The sequence below is a fragment of the Phacochoerus africanus genome, chromosome 1 (genome assembly GCF_016906955.1).
Source record: "Phacochoerus africanus isolate WHEZ1 chromosome 1, ROS_Pafr_v1, whole genome shotgun sequence".
NCBI lineage: Eukaryota > Metazoa > Chordata > Mammalia > Artiodactyla > Suidae > Phacochoerus > Phacochoerus africanus.
The window spans coordinates 288867678-288895625 of NC_062544.1; the positions used below are offsets into that span (position 1 = coordinate 288867678).

Genomic DNA, 27948 nt, shown 5'->3' on the forward strand with positions numbered 1-27948 from the left:
AGCATACATCTTGGTGAAAGATTACTGTTTATCACAAAGAACAGATAGCTCAAGTTAATGATTCGAGTGCTTTTCTATGTATGGGAAGCTGCAAGGATCTGGGTCACTGGAACTCTTTCTAAAGTATGCACCTAAGTGTCTGAGCCTATATATCCAAAGCACAGGGTGTCTCTTCCTGTTTCTCACCCTGAATTCTCCTCAGGGTGCACTGTTTCAACAGCAGGGGTTACGACCTAACCTTGTAGACAGGGTGGTGAGCAACAGTGCTTAGCCATTTTAAGTTTTTTCTGTGTCCAGTTTAGTATTTTTTTTTTTGTCTTTTTGCCATTTCTTGGGCCGCTCCCACAGCATATGGAGGTTCCCAGGCTAGGGGTTGAATCGGAGCTGTAGCCACCGGCCTACGCCAGAGCCACAGCAACCCGGGATCCAAGCCGCGTCTGCAGCCTACACCACAGCTCACGGCAACGCCAGATCCTTCACCCACTGAGCAAGGCCAGGGACGGAACCCGCAACCTCATGGCTCCTAGTTGGACTCGTTAACCACTGCCCACGACGGGAGCTCCAGTTTAGTATTTTTATGGCAGGGTTGTTTAGGAAGGCATCATGGAACCAGTTACAAAGTATCTCAGTTTTCTCTATTTTCTGGAAGAATTTGTGTAACATTAGTATCATCTTCTCCTTATATGTTCCGAAGCTTTTATTTGTGAAGCCATGTGGTTCTGGAATATTCTTTGTAACAAGACTTTAAATTATGAAATCAATTCCTTTAGCAGATGCAGAACTATGTGGATTTTCTAAATATTCTTGCGCAGTTTCCCTAAGTTGTGTTCCTCAAGGAATTTGTCCAGTTTATATGCTAAATTTTTTGCACAAAATTTCAGGTCAGTTTATTATCTTAAAAAAAAACTAATGAATCTGAACTGAATTCCTTTTTCATTCCTTATATTTGTCAACTTAAAAAATATGCACAACCTAATAGTTAAGAATTAAGTTTTATTTGGGGCAAAATGAGGATTATAGCTCTGGAGGCGGCATTTCAGATAGCTCTGAGATAGCGCTCCAAAGAGCTCGGGACACGTCAGTGTGCCTGTGGTTTTGGTGAGGCGGGAGGTGCACGGACCCAAGCGAACGTTTTTACAGAAGTTTGCTGCTAGTCTCCAGAAGGTAGCGCTAGCGTCACGGTGAAGGAAGGATTTTCCGTGCTTTTCTAGGCATGAGGAGATGCAAGAATTACACACATAAAACCTTCTGGAAATATCTGTTCGAAGACCTGTTCTGAGAGTTTTCCCAGAGCACAGAGGGCCTCACTCCTGGTCTCCAGCCTGAGCTCCTTTCAGGGGCGTCGGCAGCTGCATTGGCTCATGAGGCAGTCTGTGTAGAGGCAGAAGACAAGTGCCAATCACCAGTTCACATATGGGTAATCTGTGTTCTCGCTTTTTAAAAATTTTGGTAAAATACCCGTAAAACACCATCTTAGCCACGTCTAAGTATACACCACCTGGCAACCAGCAATAACACTGTTCTCCTTTAAATCCCAAACTTCCTCTTAGTAAAATAAAAAATCACTCTGCTTCCATCCGTCAAGTGGAGAGAGGAACAGGAGGAGGTTTGCACTTCACAACGTGGACGGGAAGGTTAACTTAATTATTACAAAAAAAGCGCCAGAAAGGTGGTCCCGCCCCAGAAATCAGCCACTTCTGTTACTCAAGGAGGGTTTCTGACCCCCCCAGACCAGAACGGCTTCCCGTCCCCATGCCCTCCGCTCCCGTCCTCCGGACGCGGACCCTTGGGAGCGGGGGCGACCCCAGGACCTGCGAAAGGCGCCTGCGTGGGCGCTCGGCCCTCCAGGTCCGACTCCTGGTTGGGCAGGGCGCGCCGCGCCTGCGCGCTCGAGGGCCTTGGCTTCCCGGTCCCGACCGAGGGGCATGTACGCTGGCGCATGCGTGTGGAGCCGGCTCTAGGGCGGGGCCTTCTACGCGGACAGCCTGCGCACAATGCGCCTGCGCAGGCCGAAGGCGGTGGCTGTTGCTCTTGGTGGGAGCTGGCTGCCCTCCGTGCCGGTAGTGTGGACGCAGACCTCAGCGGAGAGACACAGCTGAGGTAGGTTTCTCCTGGGCAGCTCGGGAGACTGCACCGCGCGTGAAGGAAGACAGGTCAGATGAGGGGGGTCTTCCTCCGGCGTGTGCGTCAGCGGGCGCGCTGAGACCGCCGCCCCTTTTCGACACCTCTGCGCGCCTTCCTGCTTCTGTGCCGGCTGCTGCCCGCTAGCTCAGCGCACGGGCCACGCCCCATCCGGGCCACGCCCACCGACCACGCCCCCATCACCCCGCCCCCAGCCGCTAGCCACGCCCCAGCGTCACGCCCACTTACCCTCTGACCTTGACACCCGGGCCGCTCACCCGCTCAGATCGCACATCACATTCTTTTTTCTCCGTACCTGCCTCGTGCCCCCGCCTGTCCCTTAATCCTCCTGTCCTCTATTTCTCTTTCCTCTTCCTCCCGGTTGGCCCTCTGGATCCTTGACCCTCTCCCCCACCCCTTTCTTGCCCCGCCCCTCAACCGACCGCCCCCCCGCCCCATCTGGGCCCCGCCCCATCATCCTGGCCCCGCCCCACCCTGACCCTGCCTGTTACTGTCCCAGGTCCTCGCCTCAAACTGGCCTCAGGCCCCGCCCCATCCTGGCTCTGTCCAATCCTGGCCTGCCTTCTTCATCGGCCCCCACTTCAGGTTGGCCCCAGGCTCCGACTACCCATCCCGGCCCACCACCCTGGCCCTGTCCTGCCTCATCCTGACCCCTGATCCCAACTCCAGCCCAGACGGCCTCCTGCCCCGTCTGGTCCTCAACACGCCCACCCCGCCCCGCCCCAGTGCATTGTTTTCCAATTGAAATGCAGTATATTGGTATTTTTATTCAAAGACATCACAAAAAAGAAGTATAAGGTTTTGATTGAAGTGAAGCACACATTTTACTGAATTGTTGTATGATTGAAAACACATCCATCTAAGCATAGTCTGGGTTATAATGTCATTGGAAAAATAAGATTGGGAATGAGAATAAAGGGCTGTGGGGGACGCAGACCTTGGTTAGGCTTAGTGGAAGCACTTTAAAGCCCCAGGTAGGAAATTTTAATTGGAGTTAAAGCTGTCAGCGTTCCAAGGAAAGACTTGACATCAGGTTATTGTTTTAAATCAAGCCAGTGATGAAACAGAAACTAACAAGCTTCGGCCAATGAGTACAATTAACACCTTGCAGGCTAGTGTTGAGAATATACACTGTTTGGAGTTCATAAATTTTAAATGCTTTCAACTGGTTTTATAAATAATTGTGTTTGTAAATTTCACTTCTGTTCATTCTTTACATTTATTTCATTTGTAGAGGACCTTTTTCATGGACCGTAGAAGTTTTGTGTACTGAATTATTATGCAGCGTGACAAGTATTTTCAGTCTCTCTCTCTTTTTAAAATAGGAATGGAGGGGAAAATGAAACACTAAAGCGGCAACTATGTGCAGATCTCAAAGGAACTATGGCAACACCAGGTGACTGCTCCAGCAGTGAGTTGCAGGTAATCTCAGTTCTGCTATGTGAGAACTTGTGTTTAAAACCCTGGGACCACTACAGAGAGTGGAGCTTAGCCCAGAGTAATGACGCTTTCCTTGAACCTTGGAAGGTGGCCACTAATTAGTGGATGCATAAGTGGAGGAAATGCACTGTTTATAAGAGTCACAGATGACATTCTGAATTGGGCATTGGGCATCCTGGGATTCCATTTTAGTATTTGAGGTTGTGAAGAATGCATTTTTTTTTTTTTTTTTTTTAGGGCTGCAACTGTGGCATATGGAAGTTCCTAGGTTAGGGGTTGAACCAGAGCTATAGCTGCAGGCCTACACAGCAACGCTGGATCCAAGCTGCATCTGCAACCTACACCACAGTTCATGGCAATGCCAGATCTTAAACCCACTGATCGAGGCCAGGGATTGAACCCTTATCCTCATGGATCCTAGTTGGGTTTGTTAACCACTGATCCATGAAGGGAACTCCCCACATTTTTTTTTTCTTCAGTTGTTTAAAAACATTCCAGACATAACATGTTAAAGACAGGATGGACACATTAGAAAAGACTTATGTATATATACTACTTTTCCACCTGGGACACATATATAATTTCATTCAAAATCACCTTAAATTTCAAGGAATGTTGATTATGTAAAATTAAAAACCAGAATACTCTAATAAATAATTTTTTTTGTCTTTTTAGGGCCACACCCACAGCATATAGAGGTTCCCAGGCTAGGGGTCTGATTGGAGCTATAGCTGCTGGCCTATTCCACAGGCACAGCAACTCCAGATCCTTAACCCACTGAGCAAGGCCAGGGATCGAACCCGCCACCTCATGGTTCCTAGTCAGATTGGTTTCTGCTTTGCCGCGATGAGAACTCCCAATAAATAACGTTTTAAAGAAACATTTTCATGTTTGTGGTATCAATTTTAACATTTCTTCCCTTTTCATTCTACTTGTTCTAAATTCATTAGGGTTTTCTTTTTTTCCCCCCTGTCTTTTGTCTTTTTTAGGACTGCACCCACAGCATATGGAGGTTCCCAGGCTAGGGGTCTAATTGGAGCTGTAGCTGCTGGCCTATGCCAGAGCCACAGCAACGCCAGATCTAAGCCACGTCTGTGACCTACACCATAGCTCACAGCAATGCTGGATCCTTAACTGATCGAGGCCAGGGATTGAACCTGCCATCTCATGGTTCCTGGTCGGATTCGTTCCCACGATGGGAACTCCCATTTGGGTTTTTATATATAGAAATTTTATTTATAGTTGGGTCATCTCATTCATCTGTTTCTTAAAATTAATTATTAAATGTTTTAATTTCATGCATGTCTTTTGAGAAATTAAAAAAATATTGGAATGTTTACAGTGTAATATTGCAAACATCCAATACATTTTACATAGAAGTGGAAACTTGGTAACAAGTTTGTCATATTTACTTCTGTACTCTGCAGCCTGCCTTTTCCACCAGTGTTAGTTTTAAGAGATTTGTTCTTAATGTGTGTGCAGAGCTGGTTTACTTCTGAAACGTGGTTCCTGTGGGGTGTTCCAGATGGGTGTGTAGGTCTGGTTAGTCTCACTGTTACACATTAGATGTTTGCTTCATTTTACCTCCCTTCCTTTTTGTCAGATGCTTACATTATTTCCAGTTTTTCTCTACTTCAAACAGAGCTGCAGTGAACATCCTTCAGTGTGTCTCTTTGTGCACATGTGCTCCAGGATGGGCATTGCAAGGTGGAAAAGACTGTATTTTCAGTTTTATTACATGACGAGTTGTTCTGCCAGCTGGCTTTACTGTTCACAGGTCTGCCAGGAGTCCAGAGTGCTTGCTAACACTTGAGAGCATCGGACTTTGAAATTTTGGTCATTCTGTGGGTTAAAATGGTATCTTGTTATTTTAGTTTTCCTGACCTCTTATGAGTCAGGAAAATATTTCAGTAATATTTGTGTTCATCCTGGTAGTAGCATTCATTCTCCATTACAGAAGAGATACGGGACAGTCACAATTTGTGTTTCGTCTTTTTAGGATTTTAGCAATTTTACATTTTCAGAAAAACCTTTGTTAACTTCCTCTTTGTTCATCTGTTTTCTGTTTCCTCGATTTCTGCTTTAATTTCCTTTATTCTATGCTAATCGGGTTTAGTTTTCTCTTTTCATAGCATTTTGAGATGGAAGCTTGGATCACTGATTTTAAACCTTTCTTTTCTAATCTATGTCTTTATAATTTCTAACTTTTCCTCTAATCACTGCTTTAGCTGCATCTCACACATTTAAATACACTGTATTTTCGTTATTTTTCAGTTAAAATACTTTCTCATATATCACAATGCAAATTAGAAATGTTCTGGACTATTCAGAAGTGTGTTGCTTAATTTCTAAACATTTTGAAATTTTATATTTTTGTTAACTTTTTTTTTTGTCTTTTGTCTTTTTGTTGTTGTTGTTGTTGTTGTTGCTATTTCTTGAGCCGCTCCCGCAGTATATGGAGGTTCCCAGGCTAGGGGTCGAATCGGAGCTGTAGCTGCCAGCCTACGCCAGAGCCACAGCAATGCGGGATCCGAGCCGAGTCTGCAACCTACACCACAGCTCACGGCAACGCCAGATCGTTAACCCACTGAGCAAGGGCAGGGACCGAACCCGCAACCTCATGGTTCCTAGTCGGATTCCTTAACCACTGCGCCACGACGGGAACTCCTATATTTTTGTTAACTTTTGTTTGATTATGTTTGGTTAGAAAATACATGTCTGTCTTTGGAAATTCATTCAAGCCTGCTTTATTGTCTCGGCATGAGAGCTATGTGATGGGTGTTCCACATGCACTTGCAGAGACTAAGTGTTCTGCAGTCGTTGGGTGTAGTGTTCAAAGTTGTTATGGTTACATGGGCTGTTAGTATTGCTCAGATCTCTATATCTGGTTTGATGTTTCGTCCATTTGTTCTTTTGATTACTGAGAGAAGAGCTTTAAAATCTCACTGTGATTGTAGGTTTGTCTGTTTTTGTTTTTGTTTTTTTTGCTTATTTCCTTTTGGAGATGTCACTTTTTGCTTCATACATTTTGAATCTCTGATGTTTGGTGCATAAGTTTAGAGTAGTTTTTTGGTTGTCTATATTACTTGACCCTCTTCTTTTTATTAAGTCTCTTTTTTTTATCTCTTAATACCTCTTGCCTTGCCCCTGCTTTGTCTTGCGTTAATAGAGCTGCGCCAGCTTTCTTAGAGTTTGCCTGGTACACAGACACATTATACCTGTATTTTCAGCCAGTCTAAGTCCTTATATTTAAAGTGTTTCTCTTGTAAAGAGCCTATAGTTGTGTCTGTTACGTTCCTGTCAGATAATTTTTGCCCTTTAATTAGAGTATTCAGTCTGTTAACATTTGACGTAATGAATCTAAAATCTTGCTGTTTGCTTTCTGTTGGTCACACTTCTTCTTCGTGCCTTTCTCCAGTCTTGCCTTCTTTCAGATAATAAAATACTCTCCACAATTTCGTGTTACCTCCTCTACTGCTTTTGGTCGTACCTTTTTGTTTTATTCGAGTGGTTACCCAAGGAAATGTGATGCGCATCCTTAACCTATTTCAGTCTTTTTTTCTTGACCACTTCACAATGTAAGAATCATCAAAATTAGTTCCGTTTACCACCCTTTTTTGTGCTATTGTTGAACATGTTTTACTTCTGTATGTGTTATAAACGCCACAATACATCATTATTGTTTCTCTGTACTTTTCAGTCAAAAGTCTTTTTAATCAAGTACGAGTCATAGTGTTTCCCCACGTACTTACCTTTTCTGGAGCCTTCGCCCATCACCCTGGTGGGAATTAAGATGGTCACGCTGGCACTGCCGATGAAGTGTGAGGTGCTGCGCCGTCTATGGAAAGAACCTGATGCACATTTGAATGAAAACTGGTTCTGGTTCCAGCCCTGTCAGTGTCCCATAGGGATAAATATCCTTATGCCATGACGTAAGAATAAAGCGGACACACGTTTATGGGGGTAAGAAACTGGACGCGAAGGGGAAAGTCTGTCGGAGAGGATGAAGAATCAGGCAGCATTCCCGCTGTGCTGTATGGCCACGGGCCATTTCAAGTCAGGGTTCTGCAGCTGGGGAGGTTTTCACTAGATATTGTGTGAGTGAAAAAAGCAAATAAAAAAAAAGTGTCTGTGATATCTTTTACAAAAAACTGTTTCAGAAGAAAAAGTAAACGGAGTGTGTGTGTGTTGTGAGGGAGACACACACACACCAGCATGGAGAGGTGTGGGGACCCCTGTGCCTCTCCATGCTCTTGACACTTCACCAGGTGACCCTGAGAGTCAGGGAGGGCGGTGAGCTGGTGACGATGCGGGTGGAGCAGGGATGAGGGCGCGCTGAAGTCTGTCGTGTTACTGTGATAGGAAAAAGTGCCAAGGATACAAAACAGGCAGTGACTAAAATAAAAAAGTGACCAGCATATGCTTAAAAGCATGATTGACCTCACGAATCGCCAAAGAAAGGCAAATGGAAGTAACGAAGAGCTGACCCCTCCCCATCAGATTGGTGGAGGCTGCAGATGAGCCTCCATTGTGGATCCAGGTGTCTTCCTCGTGGGCAGGAGTCGGGGGGGGGGGTGGGGGCTGCCCCCTCCCCCCCAGGGAGACGCCGGATGGTGATAGCAAAAGCCATGGACCCAGATCCCTCAATTTCACTCAGGAAGTTATCCTTGGAAAATTGTCAGGGATAGGCCGATTCCTATTACATTTCATCTCAACATAGTTTATAGTAGTAAAAACTGAAAACAGTTTATCCCCAACTACAAGATTTGATAAGGTACAATAATTCATAGAATTGAATACTGTGAGTTACTGAAAATGTGTGTAGAAGTCTATTTAATCGTTTGGGAAAAATGTTCAGAATTTAATAAATGGAAAATATGTCATAAGGCAGAACAGTGTGGACCAGTAAACACCACAAAAGGAGGTTCCCTGTGCGGCGAAGAAGCAGCCTGAGGCGCTATAGGTGTTAATCTGTTGCAGCGTCATCTCTGACCGATGAGCAGGGCTACAGTTACTTTTCATTTTCCTCTGTGGACTCTTGTGCTTTCTCGTATTTTCTTTTCTTTTCTTTCTTTTTTTTTTTTTTGTCTTTTTAGGGCCTCACCCATGGCATATGGAGGTTCCCAGGCCAGGGGTCTAATCGGAGCTGTAGCCACCCGCCTACACCACAGCCACAGCCACGCGGGATCCTTAACCCACTGACCGAGGCCAGGGATCGAACCTCATGGTTCCTAGTTGGATTTGTTTCCGCTGCGCCACAACGGGAACTCCACTTTCACATATTTTCTGAAATGAACAGGAATGGTGTTTATGTTTAGGACAGTTTGTTTAAATGTGCCACCCCCGGGGTGTCCCCAGCCATCCTGATGTCAGGTGGAGTCACGCAGCCCCTAGGGTGCCTGCTCCGGGTCCCCAGCAGCAGTGCTGTCCCAGCGCCCGGCTCTGCCCTCAGCTCTGACGGGCCCCAGGGCTGCTGTCCGGAGACAGGTCTGGTTCTCCTGGGCCGGTCATCACTTTCAGAAGCACAGCTGGTGACCCGGGTCCCTCACTAAATAGACACGCCAAGTGCCTTTCTCGTGTCTTTCTCTGATACTCTCCTTGAGGACGTACATCGTTTCGTGCCAGAGACGTAAAGGCAGGGTGACGGGGGGGGGGGGCAGTCCCTCGATTCTGCTGCTGAAGGTGACCCCTCAGCCACGATGAAAACGTGGCCACATGAATCTTGGTTTGAAACCATGCCAGTTACCTGCAGCCAAAAGAGAGAGAGAGGTGGCTTGACGGGGAGGGAGAGGGGGGAGAGGGTCCCTGCAGTCACTGCCCCTTCCGCCTTGCCCCTGAACAGGAGGGAGAGGACCCCGCCGCCCACGCCCACGGTGAGGAGGAGCACCTCCAGGGGGGTGTGCACCCCGAGGAGTTCGTGGCCATCGCAGACTATTCTGCCACCGACGAGACGCAGGTAACCACGTGGGCTTATGCTTTATGGATTCAGCATTTCAGGGACAGAATTAGATACACGATTTGCAGAAGTTATAGCAGGTTTAAATAAAGAAGTACTCAGGATCTTCAGAGCCCAGGAGGTCGGTGCCTGACGCTCCCAGCCTCCCAGATTCAGATCCCAGGGCTGATGTGCAGGATCCCTGGCTCAGGAACAGGGAGAAGCCCCTGCCTCAGTTTCTGCTTGGAAACCTTTATTTAGAACCTATGCCAGTTAATGAAAAGTTGGGTGTAAAATAAAAATATGTTTGTAGCTCTCTTTACTTTGTAGCAGGAATTTCTTAGCTAAGCCTCTAGTAACTGTATCAGCTACCTTGCTAAGTTACAGGGCTGTTAGAAATTCTCTTCGAAGGAGTTCCTCCTGTGGTGCAGTTGGTTAAGAATCCAGCTGCAGCTGCTCAAGAATCCAGCTGCAACTGCTCAGGTTGCTCTGGAGGCGCTGGTTTGAACCCTGGCCTGGGAACTTCCATATGCTGCAGGTGCAGTCAGAAAAAAAATTCTGTTCTAAAAAATTTAAGCTGCTTAAAAATGTTTAATCTTTCTTTTAGAAAACATCAATTAGGGTGTGCTTTTGTTTCATGTAGATATTCCACAAAATCTCTTTCCTGGTATCATTTTCATAAATTGTCAGTTGATGTAATTACACATTGACTCCTTTTTGAAATTGCTGTGATTTGGGCCCTGGTGATGGGGAATTTATCACTGAGCCATACCTGAAACACCAACTGCAGTTTTTCTTTAATTTTCATTTCTCTTTTTATAGCTCAGCTTTTTGAGAGGAGAAAAAATTCTCATTCTGAGACAAACTACTGCGGACTGGTGGTGGGGCGAGCGCGCCGGCTGCTGCGGGTACATCCCAGCCAACCACCTGGGGAAGCACCTGGAGGACTGGGACCCGGAGGACTCCTGGCAGGATGAGGAGTACTTCGGCAGCTATGGAACGCTGGTACTACTCCCCTGGCATCCCCCTGCCCCTCCGCGCCGTCCCCCACCCCCCCGCCGCCACCGCCATCCCCCGCCCCGCCGCCATCCCCCCAACCCCCTCTTCCAGCCCGCCCCCCCTGCCCTGCCACCTTCCCCCCCACCCCAGCCTACCCCACCCTGGCCCGGCCCACACTCCCGCCCCCTGCCCCCAGACTCTTGCTCCACCACCTCCTGCACCACCGCCCCCAAAACTGTCCCAGTGGAGTTGGGCTCTCTCTAGTTTTAAGATCGCCTTCTTTGGCTCACTTTTCTTATAATTCGATGACTGTTTTTCGTGTTATTTTTGGATTTTAGGATCTAACTTTAAAAATATTTTCTGGGCTTCTGTTCCTTTAGAGCTCCCAACGTTTTCTTCGCTTAGCTGTTCAGCTCTGCGATCCAAATGCCCAAGCAGCAGTAAAAAAAAAAAAAAAAAGCATCAGTGAGAGGAGCTGTGTTCCAATAAAACTTTGAGATGCTGGGAATTGGAATTTCATATGTGGTTTTCATGTACTATATTCTTCTTTGATTGAAAACATTAAAAAATGTAAAAGCCATTGTTAGCTTGTAGGCCATACAGAAGCAGGTTCTGGGCTGGACTGTGCTGGGCCCTAGTTAGAGATACTGTCTGAGCAATGGAACTAGGACCTTTTCTCGGTTTTTAGAAAAAAGTAATAAATTTTACTTAAAAATACAGAAAAGTTATGTAAATCAACAATAATATCTGTAAATAACTAGCTTATTTGTTTTTTCAGTATGAATCAAGACCCAAATTCTTGTGGTCCAGACAACTCAGTTTATATTCTAAAATAGATAAAACAGATATTTGCATGACGAATGTGGCAAATGCAGTGTTGAGTAGAAGTCGTCAAAGAACACCTTACGTTTGACTCCATTACATAAAACTGCCAGGTGAGGCGAGGCCTTGTTCATGAGAGTGTGTGTAAGTGGTGAGCTCCCAAGAGCAGTGCTGGCTGCCCTGAAACTCGGGCGGTGGCACAGGCCAGGCGGGGTGGGCAGGTCTGGGGCTGGCAGGCTCCGGGCGTGGTGCAGCGTGTTTGCCGTGTAACTGTGTTAGGGAAACTCTGTAGGTACTTTTTCGTGTACTTTTTTGTAGATGTGTCGTATTTCACAATTAAAAAGGTTAAAGAAAATGAAAAACTACTATGCGTTAACATGCTTCGGAGTTTCCATCTGCTTGAAAAGACACAGGGAGACTCCAAGGCCCGTCTCCTCGCTTGGCTCCTGAGATTTCTTTCAGTAGCTGTGTTGATGCTTCTTCCAAATCTAAGCTACGCCCGTTTTATCCTTTTAAATTTATAGAAAAAGAATAGTTCCGCCTTGCTCTCACTCATGTGGTGTATTATTTTGAAGGTGTATTGTGTCGATTTTAAAAAGGACTGTATTTGCTTGTTCAGTGGCTTTTTGTCCTGACAAGCGGCGCCGCAGTGGATGTCCTCCTGCAGAAGTCCTGCTTAACCCTTTGCTAGCGCTCCCGCCGGGTAGATTCAGAGGACGTGTGTGTGTGTGCGTGGGTGCGGCGTGCGTTTGCCTGTGCGCGTGCGCATTTTTGTAATTGGGTGGGTGGGTCCTGCCAGGCTGCGCCCCAGAGATGTGCTGATTGTCCACCTTCCAACAGCGGGGAAATGTGTTCTTCAGCATCGCAAAGTGTCACAGAGAAGAAAGATCGCCAATCTTAAAGATGAAATATGTATTAGATTTTGATTTCCTTTTTTTTAAAGTGAGATTGATCTTTTTCATATCTTATTGGCCCTTTGCATTTCTTATTTTTTCTGGTAAACTTTCATATAATTTGCCCATTTTTCTTCTGATTTCTGTCAATTTATATGTTAGGCCATTTTCCTTGTATTTATTAGATGTATCACACTTACCATTTGCTGCTCTTTTCCCCCTGTGGTGCACGTTATCTTTATATGGTCTAATGTGTCTGCCTTTTCTTTGGAGCTTCTGGGTTTTTGTTCTGTTTTCAAGACCTTCTTCACTCTGAGATTATAAATATCCATGCTTTCTTTCAGAACTTTTGTCATCAAAATTTTAGCAATGAAATATTTATTTTTGTGTGTTTGTGTGTGTGTGTCTTTTTTTTTTTTTTTTTTTGCTTTTTAGGGCTGCACTCTCAGCATATGGAGGTTCCCAGGCTGGGGGTCAAGTCGGAGCTGTAGCTGCCAGCCTACACCACAGCCACAGCAATGTCAGATCTGAGGTGCATCTGCGACGTACGCCATAGCTCACGGCCACACCAGATCCTTAACCCACTGAACGAGGTCAGGGATGGAACCTGCATCCTCATGGATGCTAGTCAGATTTGCTTCCACTGAGGCATGATGGGAACCCCAGCAATGAAATATTTAAATCAATCTAGAATTTACTTTCTGTAAAGAAGAGGTAGCATTTCAACTTGATTTCCCCACATTATCCAGCTGTCCCGCTTTTGGATAATCTTCCTTTCCTGTGAAATGTGAAACGCACATTTATCATACGACACATTTCTAGGGTCTGTTTTGGGCATCTCTGTTCTGTTTCACTGATCTGCTTAGTTCTCCAGCTCCAGGTACTTTTCATTATTGTAGCCTTTTAGCAACTGGACCAGCTAGGCCTCTAGAAGTTCTATTTTTTTTTTTAATTAAAATTTTTACTAAGCCTTTAATTTAAAAACTAGTGTCAGATAAACATTGAAATTATCAGTTTGATTTTCAATCAAGCTAATAGCTGAGGTCAAGCAAAGTCACAGAAGATTCATGAAGAAATTGAAATAGAGCTGATTCTTGGTGCAATCAGTGTCCAGTAGTTCTTCTGTTGTTTTTTAGCATTTTCACTTGTCTGTTTTTTTTGAAACTAATTTTATTATCATTTTGTTGTGCTCCCCCCACTCGGGTGGCATTTTGATATGTCGCATGGGAAGTGCGCATTATTACGGGGAAGTGACGTCTTTGTGATAACACACAGACTCTTCTCATCTCCGAAGTCTTGTGTTGTGTCTCAGGGTTTTAAGGTGTTGGTCATTCAAAGTTAGGTGCTTTTCTAGTCAAATCTGTTCCTAGATACTGTGTGTATTATTATAAATTGTTGGGTGGAGTGTTCTGTTAATGTCAGTCGGATTAAATTGGCTGATAGGCTTGTTCTCTTCTATGGCTTTTCTGATGTTCTGCCTATGTCAGTTACTGAGAGAATGGTGTTGGAGTCTCTTACTTTAATTGTGAGTTTGTCTATTGCTTTTTGCTTTGTGTATTTTGAAGCTCTGTTCTTAGGTGCAAACACATTTAGAATTATGTCCTTGTTCTGAAATGAATCCTGTGTCACTGTGACCGTGGAACACTCTTTGCTCTGAAGCGCCTGCAGCCACTCTGGCCTCTTCCCCGGCGCCTGCGCATCCTGGTTCTGACCCCTGTCAGGGCGGACCCTGCAGGCGGGATAGCTGGGTCTCGACTTGGTCCACTCCCGTGGCCTCCCTCTGTCCCTCTCTGTGAGGCCCGTGCAGACCTCCTCTTGGTGCTGACACCGTCTGGGGGGCCTGGCGCCCGTCTCTCTCCATGTGGTGCTCTCTGTGGCTGGGTCTTCTGTGGATCGGGGTGAGGGGCTGGGTGCTGTGGGCACAGCCTTGCTGGCAGTGAGGCCCTGGCCGCCCTCAGTGGTTTCAGGAAATGCTGGAGGAGCTCTCTCTGCCTGCCCAGGTTGGCCCGATATCCATGGGGCGAGTCCTTAGATTTTGGTGTTTCTCCCCTGACACAGCTGGCGTCCCCACGCTCAGCCCGGGGGCCTGGCGGGGTTGCCGCCTCCCTCCAGCAAACAAGGAGGGGCTTATGTGTGAGGCCTCCTGGGCTCTGCCTGAGAGGGTCATGGGTCGGCCTGTGTGATGCCGCTAGCCTCTCCCAGGCTCATCTACTCTCTCGGTGGGTCTTGGCCTGGTGGTGTCTGGTCGGGAATGTGGCAGTAACTGCCTTTCCGGGTGGGAACGGATCGTGACATCCGTACCGCCTCTGCTTCTCTGCTCACCTGGCTCGGGGAGGTGCACCTCCTGAGTTCGTCCCTTCACTGTCTGCTCTTATTTGTCTCTTTTGGCGTATTGTGACCCTTTGACTTTTTAAACTCTTTGTTGCTCATGTTTTTAGGTGCGGGGTGGTGGGTCGAGGGCTTAGGTCCGGCTCTGACCCTCCATCTCAAGCCAGAGCTCAGCATGGCTCCAACTACAGGCAGTTGCCCTTCCTTCCTGTGTCTTAACCCCTAGAAACTCCACTTGGAGATGCTGGCAGACCAGCCTCGAACGACGAAGTACCACAGCGTTATCCTGCAGAATAAAGACTCCCTGCGAGACAAAGTGATTCTGGATGTTGGCTGTGGGACCGGGATCATCAGCCTCTTCTGTGCACACTACGCTCAGCCCAGAGCCGTGAGTGCCGGGCCGCGGCCCTTTGGCGGCTCTGGGCTGGGTCTCGGCGAAGCGTCGGCCGTGTGCCGGTACCACTCGGGGAAAGGGGCGGCATGTCCTTTCAGGCTGAGCCCGCCAGAGGCTGGGATGTGAGTCACCAGACAGCTCAGGGTGGAGTCGGACGGAAGAGAGAACACCCCAGTAGCTGCATCTGGTGGGGTGTTTCTGTGGACGGTTTATTTCACTTATGTTGGGAAACACGTGCATCCGTGTGTCTGGGCTGGGTCGCTTCTGTAGACGCTGTCCAGGCAGTGACCAGCTGGCGGGGACAGGGCGGACCACTCTCTGTGGCTCGTGCTGGGCCTCCAGTGGCCTTTGGGACAAGTCCGTCTGGGCCGTGCAGAGGGGCAGCCTCTGGATGGCCCCTGACACCGGTGGATGAAGTGCAGTGACCACCTGAATCCATATCCTGCTGGAATTCAGGACCTTCTGAGAACCTGGATTTGTAATTGGCTGCATGTAGTCTAAAGGTCCAGCTTCTCAGTCGAGCGCCAAGACTCTCCTGTGTTGGTTAGGGATTGTGTTGCTGTGTGTATGGGAGCCAGGCCCCTGGGCTTTACCCAGGGGGCCCCTGGAGGAGGCGGCCCATAGGCATGCAGAGGCTTCTGTCCACCTGCAGCCCCAGGTCTGCGTTTTAGGCCGAAGGTGGAGTTAGAATTGGAGGCAGCTCCTGCCCAGGGCTCTGTCTGGTGGGGGCAGCACAGGGCGGCCCGCTGCTTTCCTCTGTCGCCGTCGTTCTCCCTGAGGCGGGAACTGACTCAGCCGAGGTGACCCAGGCTTGGGGAAGGTAGACGGCGGCCGCGGTGCGGGCTGGGCCATGCACCGACGGGGCTTCTGTCCTGCAGGTGTACGCGGTGGAGGCCAGTGAGATGGCCCAGCACACGGGGCAGCTGGTCGTGCAGAATGGCTTTGCCGACATCATCACCGTGTTCCAGCAGAAGGTGGAGGACGTGGTGCTGCCGGAGAAGGTGGACGTGCTGGTGTCTGAGTGGATGGGGACCTGCCTGCTGGTAAGGAGCAGTGGGGCGAGTGCGGATGTCGGGGGCAGCGGAGCAGCCGGGCGAGTGCGGATGGTCGGGGGCAGTGGAGCAGCCGGGCGAGTGCGGATGGTCGGGGGCAGCGGAGCAGCCGGGCGAGTGCGGATGTCGGGGGCAGCGGAGCAGCGGGGCGAGTGCGGATGTCGGGGGCAGCGGAGCAGTGGGGCGAGTGCGGATGTCGGGGGCAGTGGGGACTGCGGGGCGGCTGGTTTGGGGTCTGGCATCTTCATGAGTCATGATTAAGTTGGACTTTTTTCCTCCCACGATATATAATGGATTCCTGTGTGAACATTGGTTCAGTGTCTTAAATTTTTAACTGATTGGAAAAAAAGTGCTTTTATGAGAACGCTAAGTCAAAGTTAATGTGACGTTATGGCGGGTGATTTACATAAACTCTGTTCTCTTGGGAGCCTGCGAATGAATATCCAGTGCTCTGTGTGTGAGGCTGTTTTCTTAATGCCCCAGAGTCTTCGTTTCTCGTCCCAGCCTGGCCTCCCGCCCTCTTGCAGCTCCCTAGTTTGAGCATCTGTGACCCAGCCAGAGGCCCAGGCTCTCTGCCATTCTCCCCCGTCTCTCTTGGCTGGGAGTGGAGAGTTTTCTGTCTCTGCCCACCCGCCCTGCATGCAGTTTCTGTGCTCCAAGGCGAGGGTGGGGTGGGTGGAGTAGGGCCTGCAGGTCCACCTCTCTTTGAACCCTCGGCCCAGCCCCCTTTCTGGCTCAGCATCTTGGGGCCTAAGATGGTACAGTGAAACATCTCAGTCTGCAGTTTAGTCTGTAAAAGCCAGAAAAATGACATCTGGGTGAAGGCGAGGGGACCACCACCAGTGCTTCCAGCAAGAAATCCGTTTAAAGAGCAGGTGAGTAGCTTATATGAATAATGAGGATGTTACAGCTTCTTAGCGATTGCGGAGACTGAGGAAAATGACAGCAAATGACACTGAGCTTTTAGCCCTTTGTTTGGAGATCGAGTGTCAATAGGATCAACATCCAGCATATAATTTGGCTGTTAATAGCATCTATGGCTTCCTAAGAGGACACATAGGAAAAAAGGGCCTGTAAGGTGGGCATTGACCTTTGGCCCCGGAGCACCAGTGCACATCCAGCTGATGTTGCTGAGCGCCGGGGGGCAGTGGGGACACAGCAGAGACTGTCCACTTGCCCATTGTGGGGAGGGGAGGGTCTAGGGAGCATGTGGGGACGGGGAGGAGGGGGAGGGAGCGGAGAGGAGGAGGGGGCAGTAGCTCGGGTTCAGTGTCCTTACCCTATGTCCCCAGAGCCCAGTGCCAGGGGCAGGTGCGGGACCACATGTGTCCAGCGGGGAGACTGCACTCAGATGCTCTGTGTCGCTGGACTCTGTGTGAGTCAGGTGACTTGGAAGCAGTGGAGTGGAGGTCCTGGAGTGGGGGCCCCAAACTGCAGGCTGGGGCAAGGCCCGCAGGGCAGGAGGAGGACAGCACAGGGACGCTTGGGGGAGGGGCCTTGGGGACGCAGGAGAGGCCCCTAGGGACAGGCTGGCTGAGCAGGGCCACTGAGGAAAGGGCCAGGGGGACAGAAGGATGGGCTGGCGGGTCAGCTTTTTTTGTTTCTCTGTGTGTGTGTGTGTGAAGCAACTACAGGTAGGGAATTACTCAGCATGAATTAAGAGTAAATTAACTCAGTGCTCAGACATACGTTGGTGCAGAGCCTGACGTGAATACACGTTGCTAAATGTAAACTTAAGATACATATTTTCATAAATTGGTGGAGTTTTCACTTCGTAGATCATTTCCAAATTTAAGAAACTCTCAGTTTTTAAGTTCCTCTTGAAGCTCATTTCTTTCACATCTATTTTCACTTTTATTGCGGTATAGTTGGCAAAACTATAAGATACGTAAGTGTGCAAAGTGATGATTTGCTATCTGTATACATTGTCACTGAATTGGCCCTTGAGTTGGTTGGTGTGCCTATGACTTCACATTTGACCTTTTTTCTTTAAAGTGAGAACACCTAAGTTCTATTTTCTTAGCAAATTTCTGTTACGCCGTTATTGACCGTGGTCGCACGTGGCACAGTAGACCTCCTGCCTGAACGGCTGTGCCCCTTTGCAGCCTTTGCCGTGTCCCTGGCCCCCTGCGCTAGCCCCTGGCCACCTCTACTGCTTCTAAGAGTTCAGCTTTTTTAATTTTAAAATTTGATTTATTTATTTATTCATGTGTCTTTTTAGGGCCACACCCATGGCATATGGAGGTTCCCAGGCTAGGGGTCGAATCGGAGCTACAGCTGCCGGCCTACACCACAGCCACAGCAATACAGGATCCAAGCCGCATCTACACCACAGCTCATGGCAACCTACACCACAGCTCGTGGCAACGCCGGATCCTTAACCCACCGAGCAAGGCCAGGGATTGAACCCACGTCTTCATGGATGCTAGTCGGGTTCATTGCTGTTAAGCCACAGTGGGAACTCCCTGTTCTTAATTTTTGTTGTTGTTGTTGCTATTTCTTGGGCCGCTCCCGCGGCATATGGAGGTTCCCAGGCTAGGGGTCGAATCGGAGCTGTAGCCACCGGCCTATGCCAGAGCCACAGCAACGCGGGATCCAAGCCGCGTCTGCGACCTACACCACAGCTCACGGCAACACCAGGTCCCCAACCCACTGAGCAAGGGCAGGGACCGAACCCGCAACCTCATGGTTCCTAGTCGGATTCGTTAACCACTGCGCCACGACGGGAACGCCAGTCCTCTTAAATTTATCAAGATGGTTTGTGGCCTAATGTATGATCTATTCTGGAGGATGTTCCGCGTGCTTGAGAAACGTGTTCTCTGCCGCTGCTGCCTGGGTGTTGTCTGTACGTCTGTCGGTCTTTCAGGTCTAATGTAGTTTAAGTCCAGTGTTACCTTATGATTTTGTTAGGATTTTCTGTTGAAAATGGTTGGAAATGGGGTGTTGGAGCCCCTGGCAGTTTTTATATTGCTGTCTATTTCTCCCTTCAACTCTCTTGATATTGTCTGCATATATTTAGGTGTTCTGCCTTTTGAGGTGTTAATTGACCATTTGATAAAATGACTCCATTTTCTTTCCTTTCTTAGTATATCGGCTATACTTGTTCTTCATTGCTTTTTTAAGATGGTGGCCCTACAGTTTCTAATACATATTTATAGCTGTTTCAGGTCTGTTCTCACCTGGCACTGTGGCGCTTCCTGGGCAGTACGGGTACTTTATGATGACAAAGTAACTGTGATTTCCCCCTCTTGCCCCTTGCATCACCATTTTCATCCGTCTTACTGTGCGTAAGCGTGGATGTCACACACAATCACACGTGGCCACGTGCCGTGTTGCTCTTACTTTGAGCAAGTTATTAGAGTAACTAAGAGTAGGAAAAATAAAAGTTTTAATTTCATCTTCATTTACTTCTTTTCAGGGCTTTTTCTTTTTTTCTTTTTCTGTATCAAGATAATCACATTTCACAGTTGAGACAATTCGAAATTAACTCACTATAGCCCCCAAACTGTTTACTGGCGATTTAGAGACTCTTAAGAAGCCAAATGGAACAAAAACATTTTGTAGGTTTGCATATACCTCTGTCAGTTAGAGAATGAAAATGATTCTTGAAAAGTTAAGGTAGCCGCAAGCTTCAGGCAGTGGGGTTACAACACGATGAGCAGGCCATTTAGTAAGTCAGGGTTTGGTGTTGGTTTTTTTTTTTTTGGTCTTTTTACCTTTTCTAGGGCCGCTCCCAAGGCATATGGAGGCTCCCAGGCTAGGGGTCTAATTGAAGCTGTAGCTGCCAGCCTACACCACAGCCAAAGCCACAGCAGGATCTGAGCCGCGTATGCGACCTACACCACAGCTCACAGTAACACCGGATCCTTAACCCACGGAGCGAGGCCAGGGATCGAACCCCCAACCTCATGGTTCCTAGTTGGATTCGTTAACCACTGAGCCACAACAGGAACTCCCTTTTTTTGCTCCTTAAAATATGAGTCCTCTCTTGTTCCAAACAATGTTTACTAAAACCTAAAATAAGACTAAACCACATAAGGACTAATATTCTCTTGAGATGATCCTGATTTTACAGCCTCTCGGCGAAAAAGCAGAACCTGCTGGAGGTTAATGGAGGTGGCACTAAAGATAGAACAACTTCGTGCCCATTGCTGTTTCCCACGGCCTTTGAGGGCCTTTAAAACCCATCACGCTAACAAGGAGTTGATTTCAAACTACTGCCTGTATAGACCAATTTCTATGTAATTTCATATAACTGTTTTAATTTTTTATTTAAAAATTTTAAATTACAGTTGATTTACAGCATTTTTAAAATAAAACTACTTGTAAAAGCTCAAAGATGTTCAAGTTCCGTTGCTGGAATCCACAGATAACAGTTCATCAGAACTGCCTAAAGCATCCTTTGACGTCCTTTGCCCCAGTGCTCCTTTCAGATCACAACAAAACTAAAACATTGGCAGAGGTTCCCCCAGGCCCAGGTGTCACGTGTTCCTTAGGCTCTATCTCATCAAGAAGGCAGGCTACACGTTTATTAACTGTCTTCCCCATCCACTGACGAAACGATTTGAAAAATTACGTCCTGACTGATGTCTTACAAAGCAATGTGCCAGCAGCAAATAATCATAATAGTGCAAGGTGCTGGAAATGTAGCCACTGGCCTTTCCGCTCAGGTTTTATACTTTGGGAGAAGCAGGTTCCCTCCCCGTGTCTTTGACATGACTGGTTCTGCCCATCACATAGAATTCTTTGTTGGGAACAAGATCGACAAAATCAGCAAGGTGGTTGGACATGGCATGAAAAGCTGAAATTGCAGCTATATCCCAGGCATCTTCTTGGCTGAAGCCGTGTGCCTTGAGCTTTTTGAAATGGTCATCCGTGATGTCACCGGCTCAGGAAATAGGGCCAATGCCAGCACTGCCTTTTCCCGGGCAGGGAGGTCACACTTTCTCTGGCTCACACCGACCTGTTTCCTTGTTGCAAATGGCACTGTCATAAGCAAAGAAGGCTCTGAATTCCAATGGCCCGGTGAGACAGCACTGTAAATACAACTGGTAAAAATCCTGTCCGTGGCCACGCTGCTCCGCGGTGGCGAAGCACCGACACGGTGACCGGCAGTCAGGGCTTTCCTTTCTTTATGTAGATATGTGTTTCTGAGGTACAAGCAGACCTCAGAGATACTGCGAGTTCAGTTCCCGAGCACCACAATAAAGCCAGTATTGCAGTAAAGGGAGTCACGTGAAAATGTGTTTTCAGTGCACACGAAAGTTATGTCCCTGGGAGGTGTGCGGCAGCAGGATGTCTAAAATAGCCGTGCCGGCAAGGTGTTTTTCCCCGGCAGCTTCTTCCAGGACTTTAACTTTTGAGTTTCTGTGGTTTGAAAATGACACGCCCAGTTGTACTTTTTTCTTTTGTCTTGCTTGGTGTGCCCACAGTCCTGGCTGTGTGGTTGGTGGTAGAGATTAATTTGGGGAGATTCTCCATCATTGTGCTCTGGAACAGTTCTTCTGTTCCCGGTTCTCATTCTTCTCCTGGCACCGCCGTTCTGTCTGTTACAGCTTCCGCAGTTGTCCTACGGTGTTTTGTTCCAGTTTCTTGGCCGTGTTCTCTCTGCTGTTCAGCTTTGGGGGCTCCCCTTGTCATTTCCTCAAGCTCAGAGGCCTGAGGCTCAGTTGTTTCCTGTCTCCTAATAAGCCCATCAAAGGCATCTTTCATTTCTGTTGCATTGTTTTTGATCTTGAGCAGTTATTTTTGCTTTTTTTTTCTAAGAATTTTCATCTCTGCTCACATTGCCCATCTCTTCTTGCGTGCTGTCCACTTTATCCGTTAGAGCCCGAAGCATATTAAGCATAGTCATTAAATTCCCAGTCGGATGATTCCAACACTCCTGCCGTGTCTGAGCCTGTGTCTGAGGCTTGGTGTGTCGCTTAAAGTGGGTCATTTGCCTTTTAGTATGTCTTGTAGTCTTTTTCCTGGCATCCGGGCATGCTGTGTCGATAAGGAGCTGTGTAAACAGGCCTTTCGTGACACGGTGGCGTGCGTGGGGAGAGGCGTGCTCTGTGGTCCTCCAGGGGGCTCGGTGTTGGCGAGCCTGTGCCTCCAGACTGTGAACTTACAAGTGCATCTCATTTCTTTCCCCCTTTGGGGGGGACAGCACAGCTGCAGGGGGCTCAAGTTGGCTATTTCTCTTTCCCAGCTGGTAGGCTCTGGTTACCTAGTTTCTCTTGCGGGCAGACCCTGTTTAGAACAGAATACTCTGGTGTCTTTCAAATGGTTCCTTTTGAACCTTTCCAGAATCACAAGGGGTCTCTTCTCTGCTGTTTACTGGGGGCTCCCTCTGACGGAGCCCTTCTCGAGTTGCTGACTCACGGGCTTGCCCAGCACCCGGTCCGCTACGCTCCTGTTGCCCCCCGACCCTGGATCCAGGGGAGGTTTCTGCTCCAGCAAGCCCTGATTCTCTGTGCGGATCTCCCTGACCTGCGACGGGCCGCCTCCGGCAACCCCACTGGGGGTCGGGAGGAGCCTAAGCGGAAAAGGCACCGAATACGCCTCAGTGATGAACAGGACGGCGCAGCCTCTCCTGCCTCGGACGTGCCCAGACCGCTCACAGAACCCTCCTGTGCGCAAAATCCCAGCGCAGAGCCTCTTTGGTGACAACTCCTTCTGCCCGGCCGCCCTGGAGCGTCCGAAAGCCGCTCGGGGCCGCGCGGACGCGGCCTCGGGCACCACGTCTCGGTGTGTTTCCCTCCCCAGTTCGAGTTCATGATCGAGTCCATCCTCTACGCCCGCGACGCGTGGCTGAAGGACGGCGGGGTCATCTGGCCGACGACGGCCGCGCTGCACCTGGTGCCCTGCAGCGCCGACAGGGACTACCGCAGCAAGGTCCTCTTCTGGGACAACGCCTACGAGTTCGACCTCAGCGCCCTCAAGTGAGTCCGGCGGGGGACGGCGGGTCTCCGCGCACGGGGCCTGTTTGGTCCGGAACCTCACCTCCGGCGCTTACAGGACTAAGAACCGCGCACGTGGCCTTATGGGTCTTTGAACTGATAGCAGATGTGGTGGCAGCTGAGAGGCCGCATTTATAAGACCCCAACTATGGTGGGAAAAACAGACGTGTAGGCCGTGAAAACAATAGACGTTCCCACTAAGAGCCATGCATTTTTAATAAGGGTCAGAAAAGTGTTAGTGAAGTCATTCCTGGCATTTTGCAAAAAACCACAATGCTCCAAAATAGTTGATTTCCTGGCTTTCAACATATGCACATACTTGTGGGGCTTCAGGTTTTAACAAAATTATTTCCTCACAAGAGCACATTTCTCAAGCGCCTCTTCTGAGAAGGATGGCGGCATTTGCAGGGTCCTCCCCCTGCCAGGGCCCTGGGAATCAGGGAGGGGCCCCCTGTTACCAGAAATGGCAAGAAACTTCTGTTGCATGAGTCTGGACGCCTGCCAGATGCCCAGGTGGGGAGTTGGTAGCAAGATGGCTGCCTCTGGGCTATTTTATTTTTTATTTAAAAAACCTCAAAGAACATAGAGGTGTGGAATCTTCCCTAGTTAATGTATTGAATCATTGCATTCTCATCCCAAATCCCAGAGGGACTGGAGGGGCGAGGCCTCTGACAGAATGGTTCTGTAGACAGATGTGTAGGAAGGGCGGGGAAGGTTTTGCAAAGAGCGGGGCGGGGGGGGGGGTTCTCATGCTGCCCAGTGTTGGCATCTTGATAAAGTGACAAGGAAAGACAGGAACAGAACGGACAGGAGGCCCTGAGTGGAGTTTGCATGTCTGGAGACTGGAGGCTGCCGGTTTTCCTGGGGCAGGTGGGCCTCCTCGGCCCTGCCTCTCACCCCCAGGGTCACAGACGGTGAGTCGGGGTTCCTGCTGCACAGGACGCGGGCAGCGTAGCCTGAGATGTGGGTCAGTGACCTTGAACAGTTACGTTGCCTTTTCCCCCAGATCTTTAGCAATTAAGGAGTTTTTCTCGAAGCCCAAATACAACCACATTTTGAAACCAGAAGACTGTCTTTCTGAGCCGTGCACCATATTGCAGCTGGACATGAGAACAGTGCAGATTGCGGATCTCGAGGTGAGAAGAGATGGCCCTTCCTTCCTTTGTCAAGTAATCGCTCTTCAAGTAAATGAGTTCAACTTTTGCTATTGATTTTCCCAGTCTTTTTTTAATATTCTATTCTGATTTTGCTTCTTGTATTTTTACGTTATTTTCTTTGTAGTTAAGGTCCTTAACATCTTCAGTTATTTTTAGATTTATGTTTAATGTTCTTTGAATCTTAACATTCAAATAAATTATATGTTTCATCATGGAATTTGAATTAAAATTTTTTTCTAAGTTTTTTTAGCTCCCATTGACGGCAAGATTCTTAAAAATTCTTTCACTTACCTCCTGTTGCCACAAGGTGGCGCCTGTGGATTCAGGACGGCCCCATTTAAAGGCTGCTCTGAGATAGAGGAGGCCTCTTTCTGGAACTTAGATGGGCCGAACACGTGCAGACGGAACTTTCTAGGCTTTAGGTAGTCTGGGGGTCGTAGAGACTCAGCCTGGAGCTTTCTATTTGTGTAAGGAGTTGAGAAGACAGAGTATTCCGCTTGCGTTTGGGGACCGAAAATTAGGCAAATGAGACCCAAATTGCTCAAAACCCTTTCGACCATCGGAGGCAAGTTTTTTAGTTTGCTTTTTTCCCTGGGGAAATACGGGTTTTAGTGCGTTCAGCTAAACTAGCAAGTCGCGGACTGCGTCACACCCACCGAGGCCGACCTGGGGGAGTGCTCCGCTGTGGGGTCCCGGGGCGCACCCCCTTCTCATGCATTTGCTTGAACGCAGACCATGAAGGGCGATCTGTGCTTTGACATCAAGAAGGCAGGCACCCTGCACGGATTCACGGCCTGGTTCAGTGTCCAGTTTCAGAACCTGGAAGAGGACGAGCCGCAGCTGGTGCTGAGCACGGGACCGCTACACCCGTGAGTGTGTCCTCCAGGCGCAGAGGGCCTGGTGGAGTCACCAAGTTATAGCTCAGTGACCTGGGAAGGTGACCCCCAAGTCCCTCCAGACCTGGCTGAGCCCTGGGCGGCGTGGCGGGTGCGGGGCGCTGGGGCAGGGCTGCGTGGAGGCGCGTCCCCGGCCCGGGCCCCGCCCTGCGCCCTGGATCTGCTTCCTGGGACGGGGCTGGGGAGGGGGGGTCCGGCTCCACCCGCCCTCCGAGGCCCTAAAGCCTGCTTCGCCATCTAACACAGAAGCAGTGGAGCCGTCAGCAGGGTCCCAGGGGCTTATGCTCCGGCTTTGGGGAAGGCAGATGTTTCCTGAGACGCAGTTTTGGTGCCGTGATATCTCACGGCTGCACACTCGCTCCTGGGGTGCTCACGTTGTCCGCTGTGGTGCCGGACGGGCGCGGCCTTCATTTGGGGGCTTCCCCTGCCCCTTCCGGGAACTGCCCCGATGCTCCACTGCGCCGTGTGGCCCAGGGAGGGTCGCAGACGCCCCTTGGCCTTGGGCTGTGCATCCCCAGCATCCTTTGTGGAAGTTGAGCAGGAGGAGGAGCTGACTGACCGAGCGGCCTTTGGGGGGCAGGGAGGGGGTCTCGGCCAGGCCTCCTTCCAGGGCAGAGCAGGTTTGCAGGTGCGTGCATCCCTGCAGGGAGGCACTTTGGGAACCACTCTAAGCTGTATGTGCCTGGCATTTCCCACTGAGGCGCCTGCCGGCAGTGGGGACTGGGTGGAGTGTGGACCTGGAGGGAGACCCCCGCCCTGGCTGAGGGTGTTGCTCAGAGTCAGGGAGATGTCACATGAGGCGGGAGAGGCAGCCAGAACCTTGCTTCTGGGTGTGACCTGGGGCCACACCAGCCTCAGGCATCAGATCCACAGAACTTACAGGATGGGGGCGGGGCGGGGTGGGGAGCTGCTCCCTGCAGATGCTGCAGTTTTCTTGCTCACAACCAAACTTTCACAGAAATAACAGCTCTTTTTTTTTTTTTGTCTTTTTGCTATTTCTTTGGGCCGCTCCCACGGCATATGGAGGTTCCCAGGCTAGGGGTCGAATCGGAGCTGTAGCCACCAGCCTACGCCAGAGCCACAGCAACGCGGGATCCGAGCCGCGTCTGCAACCTACACCACAGCTCACGACAACGCCGGATCGTTAACCCACTGAGCAAGGGCAGGGACCGAACCCGCAACCTCATGGTTCCTAGTCGGATTCGTTAACCACTGCGCCACGACGGGAACTCCAGAAATAACAACTCTTTTTGGACACGATTTTATTAGTGTATGTCTCTCTCTAACCATAGAAGCTAGGGCTGTGGGCATCAGCAGCTTAGAGAGGGGGCTTTTGGGGGGCACTGTTACGCCAGCTTTGGAGGCTGTGTTGCCCCAAGAGGGGCCTGGGAAGAGGTGCCCCAGGGACCCACTGTCTGGGCACCCGCGCCCAGTGTCCCATGAAGCTGTCTGATCTCAGGGCAGGGATGCATCTGTCCTGATGGGCTCCCAGGGGGCAGGCTAGGGTGACATCGTGCCTCTGTCTTGCAGCACCACCCACTGGAAGCAGGTGCTGTTTATGATGGACGAGCCCGTCCCTGTCCAGGCGGGAGATGTGGTCACCGGCACGGTCGTGCTGCAGAGAAACCCAGTGTGGAGACGGCACATGTCCGTCACCCTGAGCTGGTCTGTCACTTCGAGACAAGACCCTGCGTCACAGAAGGTGAGATACTGAGCGGTGGAGCCATGTGCTGTGTGCTGGTCCCGGAGGTGGCGGTCTCTGGTGATGACAGTGGCAGACACCTGTTCCCACCCTGCCAGACCCCGTGGCCAGACCTTGTCTGCGTCATTTTCTTATTTATTACAGGACGGGAGGAGGAGGCAGGGAGGTGGGACGTTTGCTCTGGGCTGCGGCCAGTCAGTGAGAGTAGAGACCAGACAGGCCCAGGGCCACCTGTCGGTCGTGTGTCCAGGAGACCCCCGGGAGCAGAGGGGCCGCGGGCCAGGATGTCGGAGCCTCCCAAGGGCTGTGGTGCCTCGTGGGCCATGTGGCCCTGGGTTCAGTCGGTTCTGGCTGTGGCGGCGGTTTGAGGGCTTAAGTATGTGGCCGGGCGGCCCCTCCCGGCTCAGGCCTCCCAGAGGCCCCTGAAAATCCTCGTCTTCAGGGTTAATGTAGGAGAGAGAAGAAAATAAAGTGGTTTCTTCTTTTGTAGCGCCTCTTCTGTGCTTTGCTTTCTGCTAATTGTATGCTAAAAGTTTAAATGTCTGTCATTAAAAGTTTGCACCTGAATGCCAGACTCTTGTCATTAAAGTATTATTAGGAAATACTGCATGTTAATCAAACTGCAGTGGTCTCTTACCTGATTGGTGTGTTTTCTTTGTCTTTTTCAGGTTGGGGAAAAAGTCTTTCCCATCTGGAGATGACCAGCAAAGCTGCTTGGGACACAGCGTCATGTCTTGGAGGGATGGACGTGACTCGCTGGAGTTGCACCTGGATGGGCACGCGTGTCCTGTGAAAGCCTTGGACCCAAGTTCACCTGGATGGGGTGGGGGCTCGGTGCCGCGCACTGGGCCCTGCAGAACTACCCCTGCCATTGTCACTGTCCTCCTGTCCTTAGAACGGGGCTGGGTCTCCAGGTGTCCCTGGTGGGTAGTTGGTGGCATGGTGTCCCTAAGCCAGGTCTAGTTCTAAGCTTGTAGGACACACACGTCAACCCTGTGCTCCTGTGAAGGTGGCTGTCATGCGTCCTGTATTCGTGTGTCCTTCCTGCCCTCGGCCCATCACTCAGCTCGCCAGACGTGGGGTCAGGCAGAGCCTGGGAGCCGCAGGCGCGATGCATGTGATGGGGCTGCATGGGGTCATCCAGGGGTAGCGACGTCTTCCAGGTAAATTATGTGTTGGCAGATAGTATATGCTCAATAAATATTTTTTAATAAATGAACGTTGGGGGTGTATCTTGCTTTCGA

At 49.6% G+C, this 27948-nt stretch overlaps 1 protein-coding gene across 1 annotated transcript; it reads left to right on the forward strand.

The window, feature by feature from the left end:
• Positions 1–1924: 1924 nt before the first annotated feature.
• On the forward strand, positions 1925–27923 carry PRMT2 (protein arginine methyltransferase 2). Its single transcript, XM_047798760.1, has 11 exons — positions 1925–2100; positions 3468–3564; positions 9425–9538; positions 10340–10522; positions 14786–14947; positions 15832–15996; positions 22756–22931; positions 23956–24085; positions 24839–24975; positions 26533–26704; positions 27373–27923. The coding sequence occupies exons 1-11, from the start codon at positions 1940–1942 to the stop codon at positions 27403–27405; spliced, it is 1530 nt and encodes a 509-aa protein (XP_047654716.1). The 5' UTR covers positions 1925–1939; the 3' UTR covers positions 27406–27923.
• Positions 27924–27948: the final 25 nt, after the last annotated feature.

Coding starts and splice junctions, on each gene's coding strand:
- PRMT2 (XM_047798760.1), top strand. CDS start 1,940: ATGCGTGTGGAGCCGGCTCTAGGGCGGGGCCTTCTACGCGGACAGCCT. Junction 10,523..14,785: donor TCGGCAGCTATGGAACGCTG/GTACTACTCCCC, acceptor CTTAACCCCTAG/AAACTCCACTTGGAGATGCT. Junction 24,086..24,838: donor TGCAGATTGCGGATCTCGAG/GTGAGAAGAGAT, acceptor GCTTGAACGCAG/ACCATGAAGGGCGATCTGTG.